Source organism: Herpailurus yagouaroundi, unplaced genomic scaffold (assembly GCF_014898765.1).
Source record: "Herpailurus yagouaroundi ecotype Mexico unplaced genomic scaffold, PumYag 210, whole genome shotgun sequence".
Lineage (NCBI taxonomy): Eukaryota > Metazoa > Chordata > Mammalia > Carnivora > Felidae > Herpailurus > Herpailurus yagouaroundi.
In genome coordinates, this window is record NW_024412441.1 from 17,464,475 (window position 1) to 17,483,599 (window position 19,125).

General features: G+C 49.0%; 1 protein-coding gene across 2 annotated transcripts in view; it reads left to right on the forward strand.

Moving 5' to 3' along the window:
- The window catches only part of CNNM3 (cyclin and CBS domain divalent metal cation transport mediator 3), an 18,252-nt gene extending 871 nt beyond the window's left edge, over nt 1–17,381 (forward strand). The window contains exons 1-9 of one of the 2 annotated variants that reach the window (XR_005784259.1): nt 7–943; nt 8,361–8,504; nt 9,436–9,585; nt 9,955–10,124; nt 10,329–10,425; nt 11,010–11,143; nt 11,576–11,714; nt 14,283–14,382; nt 14,932–17,381. Coding sequence is in view for 1 of the 2 variants with exons in the window: in XM_040453941.1 (XP_040309875.1) it covers nt 70–943; nt 8,361–8,504; nt 9,436–9,585; nt 9,955–10,124; nt 10,329–10,425; nt 11,010–11,143; nt 11,576–11,714; nt 14,932–14,996 (1,773 nt within the window). In the remaining variant the exon portion in view is untranslated. Of the gene's footprint in view, nt 1–6; nt 944–8,360; nt 8,505–9,435; nt 9,586–9,954; nt 10,125–10,328; nt 10,426–11,009; nt 11,144–11,575; nt 11,715–14,282; nt 14,383–14,931 lie in introns of those variants that run through there. The other variant, XM_040453941.1, reaches the window with a different exon arrangement.
- The last annotated feature ends 1,744 nt before the right edge of the window (nt 17,382–19,125 follow it).

Consider the following 19,125-nt stretch of genomic DNA (forward strand, 5'->3'; position numbering starts at 1 on the left):
GGCTCGGCGGCCCAGGAGGCGGCGGCCCCCACGGGCGAGTGGAGCGCGATGCTGCGCCTGCGCGCCGAGGCTGTGCGCGTGGAGCCGGGCGGCGCGGCAGCTGAGGAGGCGGCGCCGCCCTGGGCGCTGGGCCTAGGGGCGGCGGGGCTGCTGGCTCTAGCGGCGCTGGCGCGGGGCCTGCAACTGAGTGCGCTGGCGCTGGCGCCCGCCGAGGTGCAGGTGCTGCGCGAGAGCGGCTCGGAGGCCGAGCGTGCGGCGGCGCGGCGCCTGGAGCCCACACGGCGCTGGGCCGGCTGCGCCCTGGGCGCGTTGTTGCTGCTGGCCAGCCTGGCGCAGACGGCGCTGGCGGTGCTGCTGTACCGCGCGGCCGGCCAGCGTGCGGTGCCCGCCGTGCTAGGCAGCGCGGGGCTCGTGTTCCTGGTGGGCGAGGTGGTGCCGGCCGCCGTGAGCGGGCGCTGGGCGTTGGCACTGGCGCCGCGCGCGCTGCTCCTCAGCCGCCTGGCCGTGCTCCTGACCCTGCCGGTGGCGCTGCCCGTGGGCCAGTTGCTGGAGCTGGCGGCGCGGCCCGGGAGGCTGCGCGAGCGCGTGCTGGAACTGGCGCGCGGGGGCGGCGACCCTTACAGCGATCTCAGCAAAGGCGTGCTGCGCTGTCGGACCGTAGAGGACGTGCTTACTCCGCTCGAGGACTGCTTCATGCTGGACGCCAGCGCCGTGCTGGACTTCGGCGTCCTGGCCAGCATCATGCAGAGCGGCTATACGCGCATCCCGGTGTACGAGGAGGAGCGCTCCAACATCGTGGACATGCTCTATCTCAAGGACTTGGCCTTCGTGGACCCCGAAGACTGCACACCACTCAGCACCATCACCCGCTTTTACAACCATCCACTCCACTTCGTCTTCAACGACACCAAGCTGGACGCTGTCCTGGAGGAGTTCAAACGAGGTAACGTGGGGATATCGGGGAGGGGACACGAATGCCAGAGCCCTCTGCTGGAAAAAGTGGGGGTTTATGGAAGTCTCAACGAAAGGGTCCCATCTTTATGGAGGGCAGTGAGACCTCCGAGTGCCCTTTTAGATGATGCCCTTGCAGCTGTCAGTGGCCTTTTGAAATATCATTTAAAAGCTGACTTTTAGAGCGGTATAGACAGCAAAATCCCCTCTTTCCTTGTAGGCCTAATTTGGGGAGCTATGTCCACTTGGTTCTAACCCACCAGCTTTTTTTGTCAGTGTCGTTTTTGTGAGTTTTGGCTTTGTAATAGGTCTAAATTCTTAAATAGAAACTAAAAGAATAAAAGAGTATAGTCTCAAGTTACCTGGACGCTGTTATTTGTACACATAATATCAAATTAGTTTGGTCTGTGATGTTTCCAGGGATCATTGTTAAGGCCACTGATGAGCTGTTGCTTTGCTGATAACAAAAGGAATGATTCCTAATTTCCTGCAGATGTGAAAGAAACTTCCGCTTTGATTTCACCAGAAACAACTTTATGGATGCTGATTTAGTCTCCCCTTTGTCTGTCTAGTCTTTTTTGTTTGTTTTAACTTCCCCTTTTCTCATGCTGAGTAAGGTCTCTCTGGGTCTCCCTTAACTCCACATTTGCACCCTCTCTTTTCACCTTGGTTTATCTGAACAACTCTAAGGTTGCTAGTAAAAACTGAGACCCACCCTCCCAAGGGTCCCAAGGGTGTGAAGGTGTGGGTTCCTCTCTAGTCGTCTCCATTGGCAGGCTTGGGTGTGTTCCCCAGAGCTTGGCTGCTCTTTGTCCACTGGCCATGCTTCTCACACCTGCACTCCTGCAGGATAAGCATGGGGGACACCCAGGGCTGTGGATGGGCTTGACCCTAAAGGCTGCATAATGTGAGTCAGGGTCTTAACCAGAGAGCGGAGACTCCTGATCTGCTTGGCAGCTGTGAAGTCTCCTGGCTCCAGGCCGCATGGGTGTTGAATAGTTGGGCAGTTACTGTCATTACTGTACCTTAGTATTGTGTGGGAGACTTTGCTCCACAGCTCTGACTGCTTTGCTTGAGAATTTCTTGGTTGCTCTTGGCTGTTTCCCCAAAAAGTGGCTATGCAGCCCCTCTCTGAGTACTCTTCTCTGGGCCACTGTAGTCTCCCAGGCAGTGGAAGTTCTTGTGGCCTGGTGGCCAGAACTTCAGGTCCTGGAGTCCATAGAGGAAGGTTCCATCGTGCCCCTGCCACCTCCCAGCTTGAGACCCTGGGAAGGTTGGACTTGATCTTTTTTTTTTTTTTTTTTTTTTTTTAATTTTTTCTTGCCCTTACTATTTAGTTTTTATTGTAATTTTTTTTTAACGTTTATTTATTTTTGAGACAGAGAGAGACAGAGCATGAACGGGGGAGGGGCAGAGAGAGAGGGAGACAGAATTGGAAGCAGGCTCCAGGCTCTGAGCCATCGGCCCAGAGCCCGACACGGGGCTCGAACTCGTGGACCGTGAGATCGTGACCTGAGCTGAAGTCGGACGCTTAACCGACTGAGCCACCCAGGCGCCCCTGGACTTGATCTTTGGGCGCTGACTTTGAGCAGAGCACTGACTGGTGTGGAGACCAATGAGTGGGGGTCCAGCTAAGAAATGCTGGAAGGCTGAACAAGGGTGTACAGTGGGCCTGGAGAGGAGGTCCAAGAGGGTATTCAGAGGTGGAATTGAGAGGGCTTTGTGGTTCGCTGAAGAGCTGTGGAGTGGGAGGAGCTGAGGGTGAGGCTTGGGGTTTCTGGCTTGGGGGTGGTGTTAGCCTTCTCTGAAGCAGAGCACTTACAGAGAAGGGGATCATTGTGGTGGGGGGGGGGTGGCACAGACGAATTTGTTCTGAACACTGGAATTTGGGATTTGTCTGTGCAGTGTCCCAAGAGGCAGGCTATACCAGTTGATGAGAAATAGGAGGTAAAGACCCAAGCAGGAGATAAAGATCTGGTTGTTGTTATAGCAGTGGTCCCTCAGTCAAGCCACAGGAATGGTGCAAAAGGCCTGACCCCCTGAGGGCACAAGCATAAAAGGGATGGAGGGTAGCAGAGGAGAGGCTGCTGAGGAGAGCCAGAGGTTTAAACGTCCTAGAAGCTAAGGGAAGAGACCACTTACCAAGGGAAGGCGAATGATTCAGGAGAGGCCAGCGTCATGTCATTTGCATCCAGCAACCAGGATACCCTTGACCTTTGAGAGAGCAGATTTGGTGCTATGGTGTGGGGTGATGGAACGTGACAGTTGAAGTAGATGGACCTTCCATGAGGTATGGCTACAAAGAGGAAGCCAGAGAGCAGTGGTTGGGAGAGAACTGGCAGGGGAGAAGGCCTTAGCTCTTTGGTTTTAAGATGGGCGAGTTGGGTGGCTTTGGGTTTAAATGTTGATAGGAAGGAACCGGTGGGGAGAGAATGCCCACAGTTTGGGCTGCTCCTCTTCTGGGGTGGTGGACTCGGAGCAGCTCTGGGGAACCTGAAGATTGAACGGAAAGCTCTTCAGTCCTCCTTGCCTTCCTCCTCAGGCAGGTGAGGGGCATTCTCGGGGCAGGTTGGCTATATCTTTCCTCCGACATTGGGCAGGCTTCTCTGCTTCTCTTTGTAGTGCAGTCCTTTGGTAGATACCTATTTTTCCTCATTAAAGTCCTTTGTAACCTTACCCCTTTCTTCATTCTGTTTATGAACAAAGGGCATATTGCAGCCTTTATGGCTCCTGAGGTTTTAGAAATCGATTCCCTTCCCATCTCTCTGCCAAGTGGGTGAGGTGGTGGTGCCCTCTGAATTTCCTGAAGCTGGAGTCCTTGGCATCTTGGCAGCTACCATTCCGGGCCCTGTTCCTTTCATTCCTTCAGAGCATTGTCTGTTTTGGAACTTTATAGTCTGGGAGAAGCACCTTCTCTGGTAAGGTGCCCCTTAGTGTGCAGACTTGAGATGACACCGATTATTTTGTGCAAACATTACCAGGAAGTGTGAATACTTCGGAGTTGTGGTAAATAACATGTGTTTTTTTAGAGCTTTTAATCCTGTCATCTTTGTCAACTCCCTAATGAAAACATTCAAGGACATTCAACCAAAGGAGGAATTAGGATGTGTGAGCTTTTCAGAGTCTCTGCTTTAAATGAACTGAGTTCTGGTGCTCACTTCGGCAGCACATATACTAAATGAACTGAGTTCTGGTTCATTGTCAGAGGCCAGAGGATCCCCACGATTCTGAAAAGAGTCAGAGCTGTTGTGAGGAATGTTATCCTGGCACTTTTCTCCTAGGACATGTTCCCACGGTTGCTTTAAAAAATAAAGGAAGGTTGGGCGCCTGGGTGGCTCAGTCAGTTCAGCTCAGGTCATGATAATCATGGTCTGTGAGTTCGAGCCCCGCATCAGGCTCTGTGCTGACAGCTCAGAGCCTGGAGCCTGTTTCAGATTCTCTGTGTGTGTGTGTGTGTGTGTGTGTGTGTGTGTGTGTGTGTGTGTCTCTGTCTCTCTCTCTCTCTCTACCCCTCCCCTGCTCACGCTCTGTCTCTCAAAAACAAATCAACAAATAATATATTAAAAGGTAAAGGAAGGCAAAGGAATTTAAACTCCAACTGTATTTTTACAAATATTCTAGAAATTAGACATTATGGAAGAGTCCTCTAGCATCCATATAATTGAGTACATTTGAGCTTGCTAACTGGAATTAAAACTCCCAAGAGCTTTTGCAGGGCTTTCTGGGTGATGTTGGTAAGATGCACCATCTGCCCCCTTGTCTGTGGCTCCGTAGAACTTGCTTGGGGAGAGCCTGTAGGTAGCCGTCCTGGGGTCTGTGTTAGTGTTTCCAGTCAGCCAGCCAGGGGCCTGTATATTTTCAGGACATTTTTATCCTATCAGATGAGAAATAAACTTTAATCCCTCCAGCTGCTTGTTCTGTGTGTACCCCTACTGCTTTTTCATGGTTGCCTTCTGGACCCCTTGGACATTCTGTCTAGAGAGAGATAAATCACATGGCCATTGTGTTAGGGGATCTTTCAAGGGCTCTGCTTTCATCTGTTTGATATTGAGTGATTCCATGTGGCAGGCCACTGAGAAACTTGTGCCTGTTTTACAGAAGTTGGAAAGTGGGGCACCTGGGTGGTTCAGTTGGTTAAGCATCCGGCTCTTGATTTCGACTCAGGTCATGATCCCAGGGTTGTGGGATCGAGCCCCACATCATGCTTAGCATGGAGCCTGCTTAAGAGTCTCTCTCTCCCTCTGTCACTTTCTCCATTCGCACATGGCATTCCTCTCTCTCAAAACAAAAACAAAAACAAAAACGTTTGTGGGCACCTGGGTGGCTCATTCATTAAGCATCTGACTTCAGCTCAGGACACGATCTCTCTGCTCTGCTCAAAGTTTGAGCCCCACATCAGGCTCTGTGCTGACAGCCCAGAGCCTGGAGCCTGCTTCGGATTCTGTGTCTCCCTTTCTCTGCCCCTCTCCCGCTCATGGTCTGCCTGTCTTTCTCGTTTTCAAAAATAAATAAACATTAAAAAAAATTAAAAAAAAACTGTTTGAAAGCAAGGGAGAAGTTAGTCCATTCTAAAGGTAACCTGCCAAAGCGACTGGCATTCTGGAAGAATGGAGCTGAAATGAGTTCTCTGTCTTAGATGGTCATCTAGAACCTGGGCTCTGGTTCCCAGAATCTGACCAAAATTGTATGTTGAGCTTTGGTGTTTCCCCATGAGGGCTGTCTTACAAGGGCCTTGCCTTGGCCCTTGTAGAAATGATGTCTGTCTGCCAGTGTGAACCATTCCCAGCACAGATACCCAGTGCTGGGAAGCATCTAGAAATGCTGAGTTCCTCATTCAATGCTTCTGTCTCAGCAGGAAAGAGCAGGTAGTTCTAGGCAACCCCTGGCCTTTTCCTCCTGGAAGCGGGAAAGATGGTATAGTCATTTCTGCCTTTAATTTTTGTCTGAGGATGTTAGAGCATCCTAGAAAACGATACTTTTCTTTAGAAGGGTTCCTGTGCTCGAGAGAGTACCTTGGCCACGTGTAACTCACCCAGAGGGGAGGATTTCCTAAGATTCGGGTTTTTTGTTCTCTTCAGTGAAAGTCAGTTGAGTGTGGTGGTCAAGAGAACAGATTCAGGAGCCAACTGCCTGGGTTCAAATCCCATGTTTTTTGTTTTGGGGGGTTTTTAAATTTTTTTTTTTTTTTTTTGAGAGAGTGCACACAGACATAAGCAGGGGAGGGGCAGAGAGAGAGGGGAACAGAAGATCTGAAGCAGGCTCCGTGCTGACAGCAGAGAGCCTGATGTGGGGTTCAAACTCACGAACTGTGAGATCATGACCTGAGCTGAAGTCAGATGCTTAACCGACTGAGTCACCCAGGTGCCCCATCAAATCCAGGTTTTGCACTTGGGTGAGTCACTGAACCTTTTCTTGGTCTCAGTTTTCTCTGCAAATTGTAAATGGGAATAATGTTCTGTTCCTTCATAGAGTTGTTGAAGGATTTGTAAGTTAATAACTGAATAAAGCCCTTAGTGGCCAGCACACAGTAGGCACGAAATGCCACAATCCTTCACGTCTCAGGTGCACATTTTTTTGTTTCAACTTCTCTGCAATCAGGATGTATCTCACAATTGAGGACATCTTAGATTTGATGAAATATAGTTAAGTGTTTTCTTTTTATTCTTTTAGAGCCTCATTCCTTTCTTGATGACCTGGCCAGTGGTCTAATAATAATAGCTTTTGGTTGACTGGACATTGTGTTCAATCTAAAGTTGGAGCAGAGGTCTTCTGTACCTGACACTGGGGGGTGGGGCATGGATGCTGAAAGAATGAGGCAGTGTGTGCCAGACAGAGTTCCAGAGAGTGTGTTTCTGAACTCTGTTCACTACACTGTAATTAAACCCAAGGTATGTAAAGTATTATTCACACAAAGAAGTGAACTTGACTTTTTTCTTTACTGAAAGATTCTTTTTTTTTTTTTTAAACTGAGAGATTTTTGAAGCAAATACTCCCTTACGTGGATCCAGGCTAGCTTTTACCTTAAGTTTTTTTTATCAGTAACAAAGGCTGAGGTGAGTTTCTTCTAGTTCTGTATCCTAGTCCTGCACAACCCCTTCTGCAGCCCCTGCCCACATGTGGTTCTCAAGTTCTTGAAAGGTAGTTGGTCTGAACTGAGGTGTGCTGGAAGTGCCTAACACACACCAGACTTCAAAGACAGTGCAAAAAAGGAAAATATGTTTCAATCTTTAAAAAATTTTTATTAAAAAAAATTTATGTATTTGAGAGAGAGAGAGAGAGATAGCAGGTGAGGGGCGGGGTGGGGGCGGATCCCAAGCAGGTTCTGTGCTGTCAGTGCAGAGCCCAATGTGGAGCTCTGTCCCACGAACCAGGAGATCATGACCTGAGCTGAAATCGAGAGTCAAAAGCTTAACCGATTGAGCCTCCAGGCATCCCTAATTTATTTAAATTTTTAATTATTATTATTATTTTTTAAGATTTTATTTTTAAGTAATCTCTGTACCAACTTGGGATTCAAACTCACAACCCAGAACTTGAGAGGCACATGCTCCACTGACTAAGCCAGCCAGGGGTCCCTGTTTTGATGTTTTTATATTGATTGAATGTTGAAATATTTTGGCTATATTGAGTTAATAATATGTTGTCAATTAATTTCACCTGTGGTTTTTTGTTTTGTTTTGGTTTTTGTTTTTTAATGTGGCTACTCAGAAATTTACAATGACCTGGGTAGCTTGCATTTTTTTTCTTTTGGACAGGTATAAAGTTTCGTAGATAAAAAAAGTAGATTCTTGAAGTTTTCTCAATATTCCCCAGCACTCTGAGGCTTGGGCTTTTTCAAGCTTACATTTCTTTATCAAAGAAAGAAACAGAAAGCTAATCTGAAGAAGAGGAAGGTGAACAGTTCCAGGCTGCTGCTCTTCCTCCCACACAGTTGGGGCTCTGACTGGCTGATTACCATTTACCATCTTCTCCCTGGATAACTTTCATAGACCTTGGCTTCTGGAAATAAAGGACAGCTTTCCGAATTGGGAAAACTTCCCTAGGAGAGTCACTGGGTGGCCCCTCTCTGCTCTGCCATTTAGATTGTCCCAGAGGAGGCTGTGCTTCTGGAGTTGGTGCCCTTGTGTGTGCAACCCTGTTGCGCCTGTCTTAGTCTGATGCATCCTTGTCTATGCCACGTTCATTTAGACCAGAGGTTGACTCTGCTCTGCCACTACCTGGGTGGCCTTGTGTGGGTGAACATAGTGTCTGAGATCTAGGTTCCTCCAATGTAAAGTGAGTCCCACCTTGTGCCTGGCACCTTGCAGGAAAAACATCAACTTCTGTCCCTTTAGTGAGCTTGTCACAGGTGGGAGTAAGCAAAACGGGAGGCCCCTGGCAAGCTGTAATCTGAGTGTCCCCTCCCCCAGGGAAGTCCCACCTGGCCATCGTGCAGAGGGTGAACAACGAGGGTGAAGGTGACCCCTTCTACGAGGTGCTGGGCCTGGTCACCCTGGAGGACGTCATTGAGGAGATCATCAAGTCTGAGATCCTGGATGAGTCTGAGGATTACCGTGAGTCTTGACTACTGGTAGTGTTCCATCTCAACTTTTAAGCCTACTGAGACGTATTGTGTGTATCAGAGGACAATAGGTCTCCGTGTTGCTGAAAATGAGGCTGGATCTCCAGTCAGAGCTGTTACCTAGCCAGGCCCCTCTCCCCTTAGCCCTGCCTCAGGTCAGGTGTCGGAGGCCCCACACCTGCGCCTGGCTGGGGAGCCACGGCCTTTACAGTCTCAGTGCTTGCCTGGGGCTCTCATCACAGCTGCATTGTTTGGTTTCTCCAGCACAGAGGGGACACTCTGCCCTTTATGGGCCTTTCCCAGTCTCCTGTTTGCCTTGGCCCTTACTTTCTCGTGTTCTTTTGTACAGTATAGAAACGTTTCCTCCAAGTATCCCATTCTTTACTGCTAAGAGGGTCTTTCCAAAACAGAAGATTCTGGGGCCTGTCTTAGAAGTGTCTGCCTCTTGGGATGATGGCTGAGATCTGTGGGGTAGACACAGAACCCATGCTCGATGGCTGAGGTCTCACATGCACACTTGGGACACTGAACACCCCACCCCTGTTTGTTATCAGGTGAATCACTTTGCCCATGCATCTGTCCCCCAAATGCAGCCTCTGTAGTTTGGTGCCTCAGGTTGCCATAGGCGTGCAGACATCAGGTTAGCTGCTGCTGTTTAGCACCAGTTATCTGCAAACACGTGCTTTCTGGTGAGGGGTCTCTTAATGACCAAGAATGTCTATTATTTTTACAAGTGGTCTTGCTGTCATACCAGTATTCTCTCCCAACTCTGAGGAGAAGAGCAGTCGCTTTCCATACTCCCTCGGGATATAGCAGGAATATGGGTTGCTGCCCCCTCCCATCCCCAAGAACTTCCAGGCCTTGGCTTGGTTGTGTTGATTGGAGGGCTACTGATGGCTCAGCAGGCCTTCTTGCCATTGTAGGAGATGCCACAGTGAGGAAGAAGCCTGCTTCTCTGAGTGCCCCTCTCAGGCGGAAAGAGGAATTCTCCTTGTTCAAGGTGTCTGACGATGAATATAAAGTGAAAATCTCGCCTCAGCTGCTCTTGGCCACCCAGCGCTTCCTGTCCCGAGGTGAGGGTGAAGGGTGGGCCTTGTCTTTGCTCTCTTGCTCCCCGTCCAGTGGGTCAGGAGACCTCCAGGCGGACACCAAGTGTCCCCTCATTGCCAGTAAGGACAGTGTCCAGAACTTATGCTTCTCTCTGTAGCCCTGTCAGCATCTCAGGGCACCTGAGTGGCAGCTCCTGTCTGCCAGGTGGCTGAGAGCTGGGGCCAGGCTGGTGCCACCTCTGGCGAGCCACAGCAGCGGGTGGGTGTGTGCCTGCCCAGTTCTCTTGTATTGGGGAGGTGACTTGGCTCATGTGGGGCAGCAGGAGTCGGGTGTGGCTGTGCAGGCTACTTTGGGCCTGGTGGACACTGTCCCTTTTTTCCACCACGGGGCAGAGGTGGATGTATTCAGCCCCCTGCGAATCTCCGAGAAGGTCCTGCTGCACCTGCTGAAGCATCCCAGCGTCAACCAGGAAGTGAGGTTTGACGAGAGCAACCGTCTGGCTGCCCACCATTACCTGTACCAGCGCAGCCAGCCGGTGGATTATTTCATTCTCATCCTGCAGGTAACTGGGAGCCCAGACTGGGGCCTCCCACTTGCTCAGAAACTAGGGAAGGGTCTGAGAAGAGGGAGGATCATCCAGATACACACCCCCTGAATAACTGGGGTTGCTGCTTTCTCCTTGTGCTCTCTTCCGGCAGGAAAGGTAATCTGTCCGCATCTGTTTCTTTCCCTACTCCTCCTTCCTCCCTTTCCCTACACCTCCCAGGGCAGGGTTGAGGTGGAGATCGGGAAAGAGGGCCTGAAGTTTGAGAATGGGGCCTTCACCTACTATGGAGTATCTGCCCTGACAGCACCGTCCTCAGGTAAGTCACAGCCCTCTGGGAGTGGAACGCTGGGTTCAGCTGCTGGGCTGGGCAGAGTCTGACCTGCCTGGCTGCTTGCTGGGGGAAAGGTTCTGGCCTCCCTTTCTTCCAGGTGTTCCTGTGTGTGTGTGTCTGTGTTTTAATGTTCATTTGAGAGAGTACACACACGTGCACACTCGCAAGCAAGCGGGGGGAGGGGCAGAGAGAGGGAGAGAGAGAATCCCAAGATAATCTCTGAGCTGTCAGCTCAGAGACTGACTTGGGGCTCAATCTCATGAGCTGTGAGATCACGATCTGAGCTGAAATCAAGGGTCGGACACTTAATGGACTGAAGCACCCAGTTGCCCCGTCCTGTCAGACATTCCTCTTTGGGACAGGCTGGCTTTTCTCATCTCTGTGCTGCGTCGAGGGAATGGGCAGCATTTCTTTGGGGCTCATCTTTGTTGCTCGCTCCTACCCCTGCTAGCCTTTCCCGGGAGGAATTGTGTTTGCCATCCTTCTCTATGTTCCAGCTATCTGTGGGGTGGATGTTAGAGACTGCGTTTGTCCCCACCGGAGATGTCACTGTTTGTTTCTTCTGATAGTTCACCAGTCCCCAGTGTCCTCGCTCCAGTCCATCCGCCATGACCTGCAGTCTGAGCCAACCGATGGTGGCCGCTTGTCTGCGTACTGTCCTGACTACACCGTGCGGGCCCTCTCCGACCTACAGTTCATTAAGGTGACTGGGCTGCTCATGGGTACTGGCTTTTAATCAGCTTTGTGTCCCCAAGGGGCTGAACCAGCTGGTCACAAATTTGTATGGATTAAAAGCAGATTCTAGTTGAGTCAACCTGAGAGTTCACACACAGAGCACGACCTTGCTCTGAAGGACAGACGGCCTTGGCCCCTGGAGGCCTGATTGCTGACAGTCTAGTCCCGTCACTGGGACTGCACCCAGTTTCCTTTTGAGATCTTAAAAACACTGCTTGATTGCTCCCCTCTTCCCTTGGCTTGCTTAAAGTTCTTCATTTTTCTTGGTCCTGCTGAGTGTGACTCTCCCAGCTAGTTCTGGTGCTTGTGGGCAGGAGGGAGAGGTGTGATCTTTCATACCTCACTTTCTCCATCTGGCTTCACGAGTCGCACCTGCGTGGTAATGCTTCCTGTCTTCTAGGTCACGCGGCTGCAGTACCTCAGTGCACTCCTGGCTACTCGAGCCCAGAACCTGCCACAGTCCCCGGAGAGCGCAGACCTCCAGGTCATCCCAGGCAGCCAGATCAGGCTCCTCGGTGACAAGACAGCCACAGCAGCAGGTGAGCCCCTCATGGCCACATCCCACCGTGTGTCAGCCCAGAGGGAGTTCATGTCCTGTGCCATCCTTGCTGTTCGCACACACAGACTCACTCTCTCTGCCCTCACTCTGCCTTGCATTCTTCTTTCCTTGTCCCCTTTTTTGCCCATCCTCTCCTCTTTCTCTTTTCACTGGTTTTAAAGCTTGGATGACATTGTGCTGTAGACCAGCTGGCATTGAAAGTATGTTAAGTTAGCATTTTCTCTGGAGGGCTTGTTAGGATGGATTGACTTAATTAGAGAATAGTTGCTAAGTGGGAATAAGGTCAAGCTCAGACACTCTTGGTCATTTAGGATTAGAGTTAGGTCACCTGAAAAATGAAGATCTAGGTCACCAGTGGGCCTGGCTCAGAAGGTGGCTGGTCGACACCATCCCAGAAACCAAGAAGGGTACTTGTTGAGACATTCAGTCAGGTGAAGCTAATATTTAAGGCGTGCCCTTCCCATCCAGGGTTCCACTTTGAGCAGGAGTATCACGTTGGAAGAAATAGACTTTGTAGTGTGGGGTGGGTTGTGGGATGGCAAACCACGCCTTCAAGAGCATAAGAAGGGAAAATAAAAAGCCTATGGAGAGAGGCCTTTGGGTAGGAGTGGTAAAAAGTCAGGGAACTTATTTTCCTTACTACTCAAGAAGGTACTTTTATTCTGATTGAGCTCCTGAGTTGGGGTTAGAGATACACTCCAAGGCTGAGTGGTGCTGGAGGAGTGGGTGGGGCTTCCACAGAGGCCACCGGCTGCCCTGGGCACTCTGCATTGGGGACACTGAACTCATTTGAACGCTTACTCTGCCTGACACTGTACTAGGAGCTTTCCTTGTCCTAACTCATCCAAGAAAACTTCCCAGCCATTTTCAGAGGTGGTAGTGGTAAGGTGCATTTTACAGATGAAGAGTCAGAAGCAGAGAGAGACCTAGGCACTCTGGCTTGGAACCTGTGCCTGCCCTTGGCCTTGGTGTCTCATAGGGAACAGCTCTGGTTACTTAAACCCACACTGGGGAACACGAATATGTTTTTATGGTAGAAAGATACTTTCTGAGAGGTGACATGTAGGTGCAAGGGACAGAAAGCCCCACACTGGGCCACGTTAGCGGCTCAGCCTGAGTGCTTCATCTCTGTGTTGGTAAAAGGGGGCCCCAGCTTGAGGTGTGCTGCTCCAACCCTGGATCTGGGCATTTGAGCCTTTTCTCCGTGAACGTGCACTGAGAGGTGGTGTTCTGCCTTTTAGGACTGATCACAGGTCTGTATTTACTGTGATATTCTGTTGTTTTGTGAGATGCCACTTGTATAGAGATTCACACCATCTCATTAGACTTGGGTCTCAAAAGCCAGTATGTTGTTCTTTCAAAATGTGAGCATTGGTCTTGGTTTTCTCAGCCTGAACTCTGTGTGGCTCCATCTGCTACTCAGACTGCACATGTTCTTTTCAAGGTGTAGACCTAAATCTAAGAAGGATGGTTTTTCCTTCATTTCCTTTTTTAATTATACATGCAGTGTTTTACCATCCTTTTTTGGCTTCAGCTGTTCATTGGGCAGTCCTGTAAGGGACTACAGATATCCCCGAAAGTTTGCTTGGCACTGCTTTGCTTTTACGAAGTATCTACGTCCGTGCCTGTTTTCACTAACTGAAAGAAATGCGAAGAGGACTTTTGCTTCATGAAATGGTGGTTGCATCTTCGCTCTCTGCCATTCTGGCTTACAGAAGGTTCCATAGCAACACTCTACTTTGGGAAAGCAGGGAAACCTGTAATTTACAGTGGCTCTGTGGGTCATTTTCCTCTGTGTAATGGATTAGCATCCCCTGTTCTGTTGCCATGATGTTGCTTCTCCCTTAAGTGCGCCCTGACATTTGTCCCTAGTGGGGCTTGCCTGCTGTGCTTGTGCTCCTGCCTCGGCTCCCAAAGTTCTTGCTGCAGTCTCTCTGGTGGGTGGCACTCTGCTGCCCAGGAGAGCTTAGTGTCGCTGCACACATGGAGGTGTTGCTGGGGACATTGCTTAAATAGTGTAGGTCAGAACTATCCCCTGATTGACTTTGGCACTAGATTTCCTGGCAGACAAATGCCTTTATTGAGATGCTTGGAAGGCACAATCATTTTTAACTGCCTACAGCAGGGGTCGGCAAACTGGCCAGCTGCCAGTTCTTGTAAATAAAGTCCTGTTGGACCCGACCTGCTGGTTTATGGGTTGTATATGGCTGCCTTTAGCTACAACAGCTGAGTTGAATTGTTGCCACGGGAACCATATGACCTGCAAACCCTAAAAATATTGGCCCTTTATAGAAAGTTTCCTGACCCCTGGCCTGCCATTTCAAACTCGGGGTAACTACTACGCAACGACCATTCACAGAGCTGATTTCCAAGCGAGAGTCCACTCCAGATGCTGCGCTTCCTGCTCCCTCTGGTTCTGAGGCTCAGGCAACGTGTTTGCACGCCGCCACCCAGGGCCCCCACCCCGCCCAGCGCATCTGTGACAGGCCCTGCCGGCGCAGCTGCATAGCTGGTTTCCTCTTGTCTCTCTCCCCTCTGCTCTCTCTAGCCTTCCCCGTAGACCTTTCCCTCTTTGGCACATTTGGAAACTGCAGTTGATAATTGAGTGTGGACTAGTGAGCATTTTTTGTTTTCAGAAAACACCCAAGGTAAATATCTTCCCTTTCACTTTCTCTTTGCTTTCCTTCCCCAGCCCTCTAGCTGCTGGGAGGAGCCCTGGAAACCGCTCCCACTCCCACCCCTGCCTGGGAGGTGTTTCTCTTGGGGGGTGGGAGGGTGAGTGGGCCCTTCCTGTCCCTTGTTCCTACTTTTCATTTTTCTGGAAGACAGGAGGGGTCATGAAATACTCAGCACTGGAAACTAAACCTTCCTTCCAGTGCAGGTGTTTTATTGTCCAGGATGGGCTCCTCTCGTCCAGCATTTATGGCCTTGGCCTCCCGTGAGCAAAACCCCCCTGCCCTGCTTTCCTGCCTCTCAGTGATGCATCCCCTCCTCCCAGTGGTTTTCTCTTGTGATGTGGAGTTAGCCTATTTTCCTAACTCGTCACTCCCAGCTCTGCCTTGATACTGAGGTGTCCTGAGGCTCCTCTGTCTTACCCACCCCTTCTTGTCCTGAAGACAATTTTAACACTTGGTTTTGATAAGGCCTGCTCCCTTTACTGATTTTGATATTAATTTTCCTTTCCCTCTCTCCTCTAGGGCCCAACCACAGCAGACCTGGCCTCCCAGCGGAGGAGAGCCCTGGGCGGAACCCAGGGGTTTAACTGCTTGCCAGGCAGCCCCAGGTGTGGGCAATGGACAAGCACGTGGGGAACTGGAGAGCCGAGGAGTAGCTTCCCGTCAGCCTGTCCCCATCCCCTCCAGGCCACGTTTTAGATGGCCCTTATAGATGTCGGTCCTGGGCTGTTCTCAGAACCAGACCTCAGTGCCAGGAGCCTTCAGCAGGTCCTGCCCTCCTTTAGGAAATGGGGGTTAGCTGGGGCGCAGCCCTCCAGGCCTGCTTCTGAAGGGAATGGAAAGAACACTGTCATCTCCGGTCCCCAGGACCCAGCCTTCTCCCTGTGACAGTGCAGTGTATTTATACCTCTTTGGGCCAAGCCATGATGTGAGTGCACGATTACTGCCTTTATGTGGCCGTGACCTGTACTCACTTTGCTTTTAATTTGCCAACTTTCTGCTGCCGGCAGCACTTTTTGAGCAAACCAAGAGCACTAGTTTTGGCTGGGGGTTCACATCCATGACCTTGGCCACAGTGAACTATTTGGCTTCCCTTACAATGCCATGTTTCAAAGCACATGCCCCTGCCTGTTGTGTGTGCCAAACCTAGAAGAAGCACGATGACCCACAAGTATGTCCCACTGTCCTGCTCCCTCCTGTGGAGGTTGCTTCTCTGAGCCCTGAGCTCAGAGCCCTGAGCAAGCAAGCTGGCCCCCAGTGGCACTGAGGAGTCCTGCTCTTTCTGCTTCTCAGCCTGTCTTGCTTAGTTGCCACTAACAGTATTTGTCTTTTTCTGTGTTTTAAGAAGAGGTCATACATGGGAGGAAGGGGTGTGCTGCACCTAATCCTTTCTTAGTTGCTGGATCCCAGGGAGATTAACCAACTACTAGACCTGTTTTTGTACCTTCTTCCTAGGCCTCTGTGGAGAGCTGTATGGCTGTAATTTGCAGGGAGAACAGCAAGGGGGAGGAGGGAAGGTTGGTTATACACCAGGCAGATCCTCATCCCCTTTCTTAAAAAAAAAAAAAAAAAAAAAGAACAGGACATCAGGTTTTTTTATACCCCTGAAACATTTCAGCTCTCTGCTTTTTTGCTATTCTTAGCTACAGGGTTTTAGAGAATTGGGAATAAGAAGGCATTTGTCTTTTTCTTCTGGTTTACCCACATTTACCTTCCACAGTTCTTCAACGGTGTAGAAACTGGGGCATCATAGAGACCTAGGATCTCAGATTGGATAGGGAGGGAGGAGGATTTCTGGAACTTTTCTCAAAGGAATTTGAATCCCTTATCTGGGACTAGTGGGAATGAAAGCCAAAGAACATTGGCATGCTCACTTAGAAACTGTTCTCAAGGAAGTCTAAGAGCAAACCCAGGTGGGAAACAGATAGACATCATCTGTCTCCAGAACAATGGTTCTTAACTTTGGCTGCACATTAGAATCACCTGGCAAATGAAAAATACGGGATACCTGGGGCCCACCTTCCAGGGAGCCTGATTTAATTGGTCTGGGTATCAGGATTTTATTTTTTTTTTTGGAACAATTTTAATTTTTTTGTTTGTTTTTAAAGTAAGCTCCATACCCAGTGTGGGGCTTGAGCTCCCAACCTTGAGATCAAGAGTTGCATGCTCTACTGACTGAGCCAGCCAGGTGCCCCTGAAATAATTTTAGATTCCCAGAAGAGTTCCATATACCCTTTCCCTTAATGTTAATATCTTACATAACCTTGGTACATCTATCAGAACTAAGAAAAAATTAACATTGGTACAAAACTGTTAACTAAATTACAGACTTTACTTGGATTCTATCAGTTTTTCCAATAATGTCCTTTTTCTGTTGCAGGATCCAATCCAGGATACCAAGTTGCATTTAGAGTTATTGCTTACTTTTTTTTCTAACTTTTTATTTTGAAACCATTACAGATTCATAGGAAGTTGCAAAGCTAGAGGTACCCTTCACCCAGTTTTCCATAATGGTTACTTCTTACATAGTTATAATACAGTATCAAAACCCAGAAGCTGACACTAGCACAATGTGGGTGTATAGTTCTCTGTCACAAGTAGATTTGTGTAACCGCCACTTCAGCCTAGATAGAGCTACCCCATCACCACAAGGATCTCCCTCCCGGCACCCTCTGAGAGTCACACCCACCCCCTTGGCCTCCATCCCTAATCCCTGGCAACCACTGTTCTAAGATTTTGTCATTTCAAGAATGTTGTGTGAGATCATATAGTATGTAACCATTTGGGATTGGCTTTTTTCACTCAGCATAATACTTCAGAGATACATCCAGGTTGTTGTGTGTGTCAGTAGTTCATTCCTTTTGATTACTGCATTGTATTCCTTGATATACTCCTTGTCCCGTTGAAGGACATCTGGGTGGTTTCCAGTTTTTGGCTATTCCGAATAAAGCTGCTATGAACATTCATTACAAGTTTTTGTGTAAACATTGGTTTTCTGAGGTAAATGTCCAGTAATGCAATTGTTAGGTTGTATGGTCATTGCATAGTTGTTTTTTTTTTTTTTTTTTGATGTTTATTTTTGGAGACAGAAGGCAGGGGGAGGGGCAGAAAGAGAGGGGGTCAGAGGATCTTAAGTGGTCTCCACACTGCCAGCAGAGAGCCTGAAGTAGGGCTCAAACTCATGAACAGTGAGATCATGACCTGAGCCTACATCAGAGGCTTGACTGAATGAGCTACCCACGTGCCTCTCTGCATGGTTAGTTTTTTAAACAAACTGCTACATGTCTTTAGAGTAGCTGTACAATTTTATGTTCCTACTAGGGATGTGTGAGTGATCCAGTTTCTCTAAATCTTCATTTGGTATTGTCACCATTTTTTATTTTAGCCATTCTGGTAGGTGTGTAGTGATATCTTTGTGGCTTCTAGTTGTATTAACAGGATGGCTGATGTGTATCTTCTCATGTGCTTATTTTGTGAAATACCTGTTCTTTTGCCTTTTTGTTTTTTAAATTTTTTTCTAATGTTTTATTTTTGAGAGAGTGCAAACTGAGGAGGGGCAGAGAGAGAGAGAGGGAGACACAGAATGTGAAGCAGACTCCAGGCTCTGAACTGTCAGCACAGAGCCTGATGTGGGGCTCTAACCCACAACTGTGAGATCATGACCTGAGCTGAAGTTGAACATTTACTGACTGGGCTACCCAGGTGCCCCTTGCCCATTTTCTTTTAAGTTCTGTTTATTTTGAGAGCACGAGCAGGAGAGGGTCAGAGAGAGAGGGAGAGAGAATACCCCAAGCAGGTGCTGCACTGTCAGCGCAGAGCCCAGTGGGGGGCTCGAATTCATGAACTGCGAGACCATGACCTGAACTGAAACCAATAGTTGGACGCTCAAACAGCTGAGCCATCCAGGTGCCCCTCTTTTTGCCCATTTGTAATTGGTTTGGTCTTTCACTGTTGTTTTGAAGTCTTTATATATTCTAAATACTAGGCCTTTGTTGGATTTTTGGTTTGCAAATATTTTCTCCCAGTCCCTTATTTTTTTCATATTCTAAATAGGATTCTTTATAAAGGAAAAGTTTTTAATTTTGATGAAGTCCAGTTTACCCGTTTTCTTTTATGGATTGTGCTTTTGGTATCATGTCTAATCTTTACCTAGTCCTAGATCCCAAAGATTGTCTATGTTTTTTGTTTGTTTGTTTTTTTTAGTTTTTCAAATGTTTCTGAGAGTGCAAGTAGGGGAGGGGCAGAGAGAGAGGGAGATACAGAATCTAAAGCAGGCTCCAGGCTCCGAGCTGTCAACACAGAGCCCAATGTGGGGCTTAACCCCAGGAATCAAGAGATCATGACCTGAGCCAAAGCTGGACACTTAACTGATTGAGATGTCCAGGTGCCCCTCCTGTTTTTTGTACAATCTTTACAGTTTTATGTTTTACGTTTAAGTCTGTGATCCATTTGAGTTAATTTTTGTGCAAGATTTAGGTTTTGTTTTTAATGTTTGAGAGAGGGAGGCATAGCAAGTGCACGTGGGCAGGGGAGGGGCAGAGGGAGAAGGGAGAGAGAATCTGAAGCAGGTTCTGCTGTCAGCACAGAGCCTGCTGTCAGCACAGATCCAGCACAGGGCTGGATCTCATGAACTGTGAGATTATGACCTGAGCTGAAATCAAGAGTTGAATGCTTAGCCAACTGCGAGCCACCCAGGTGCCCCAAAGGTTTTTTTTT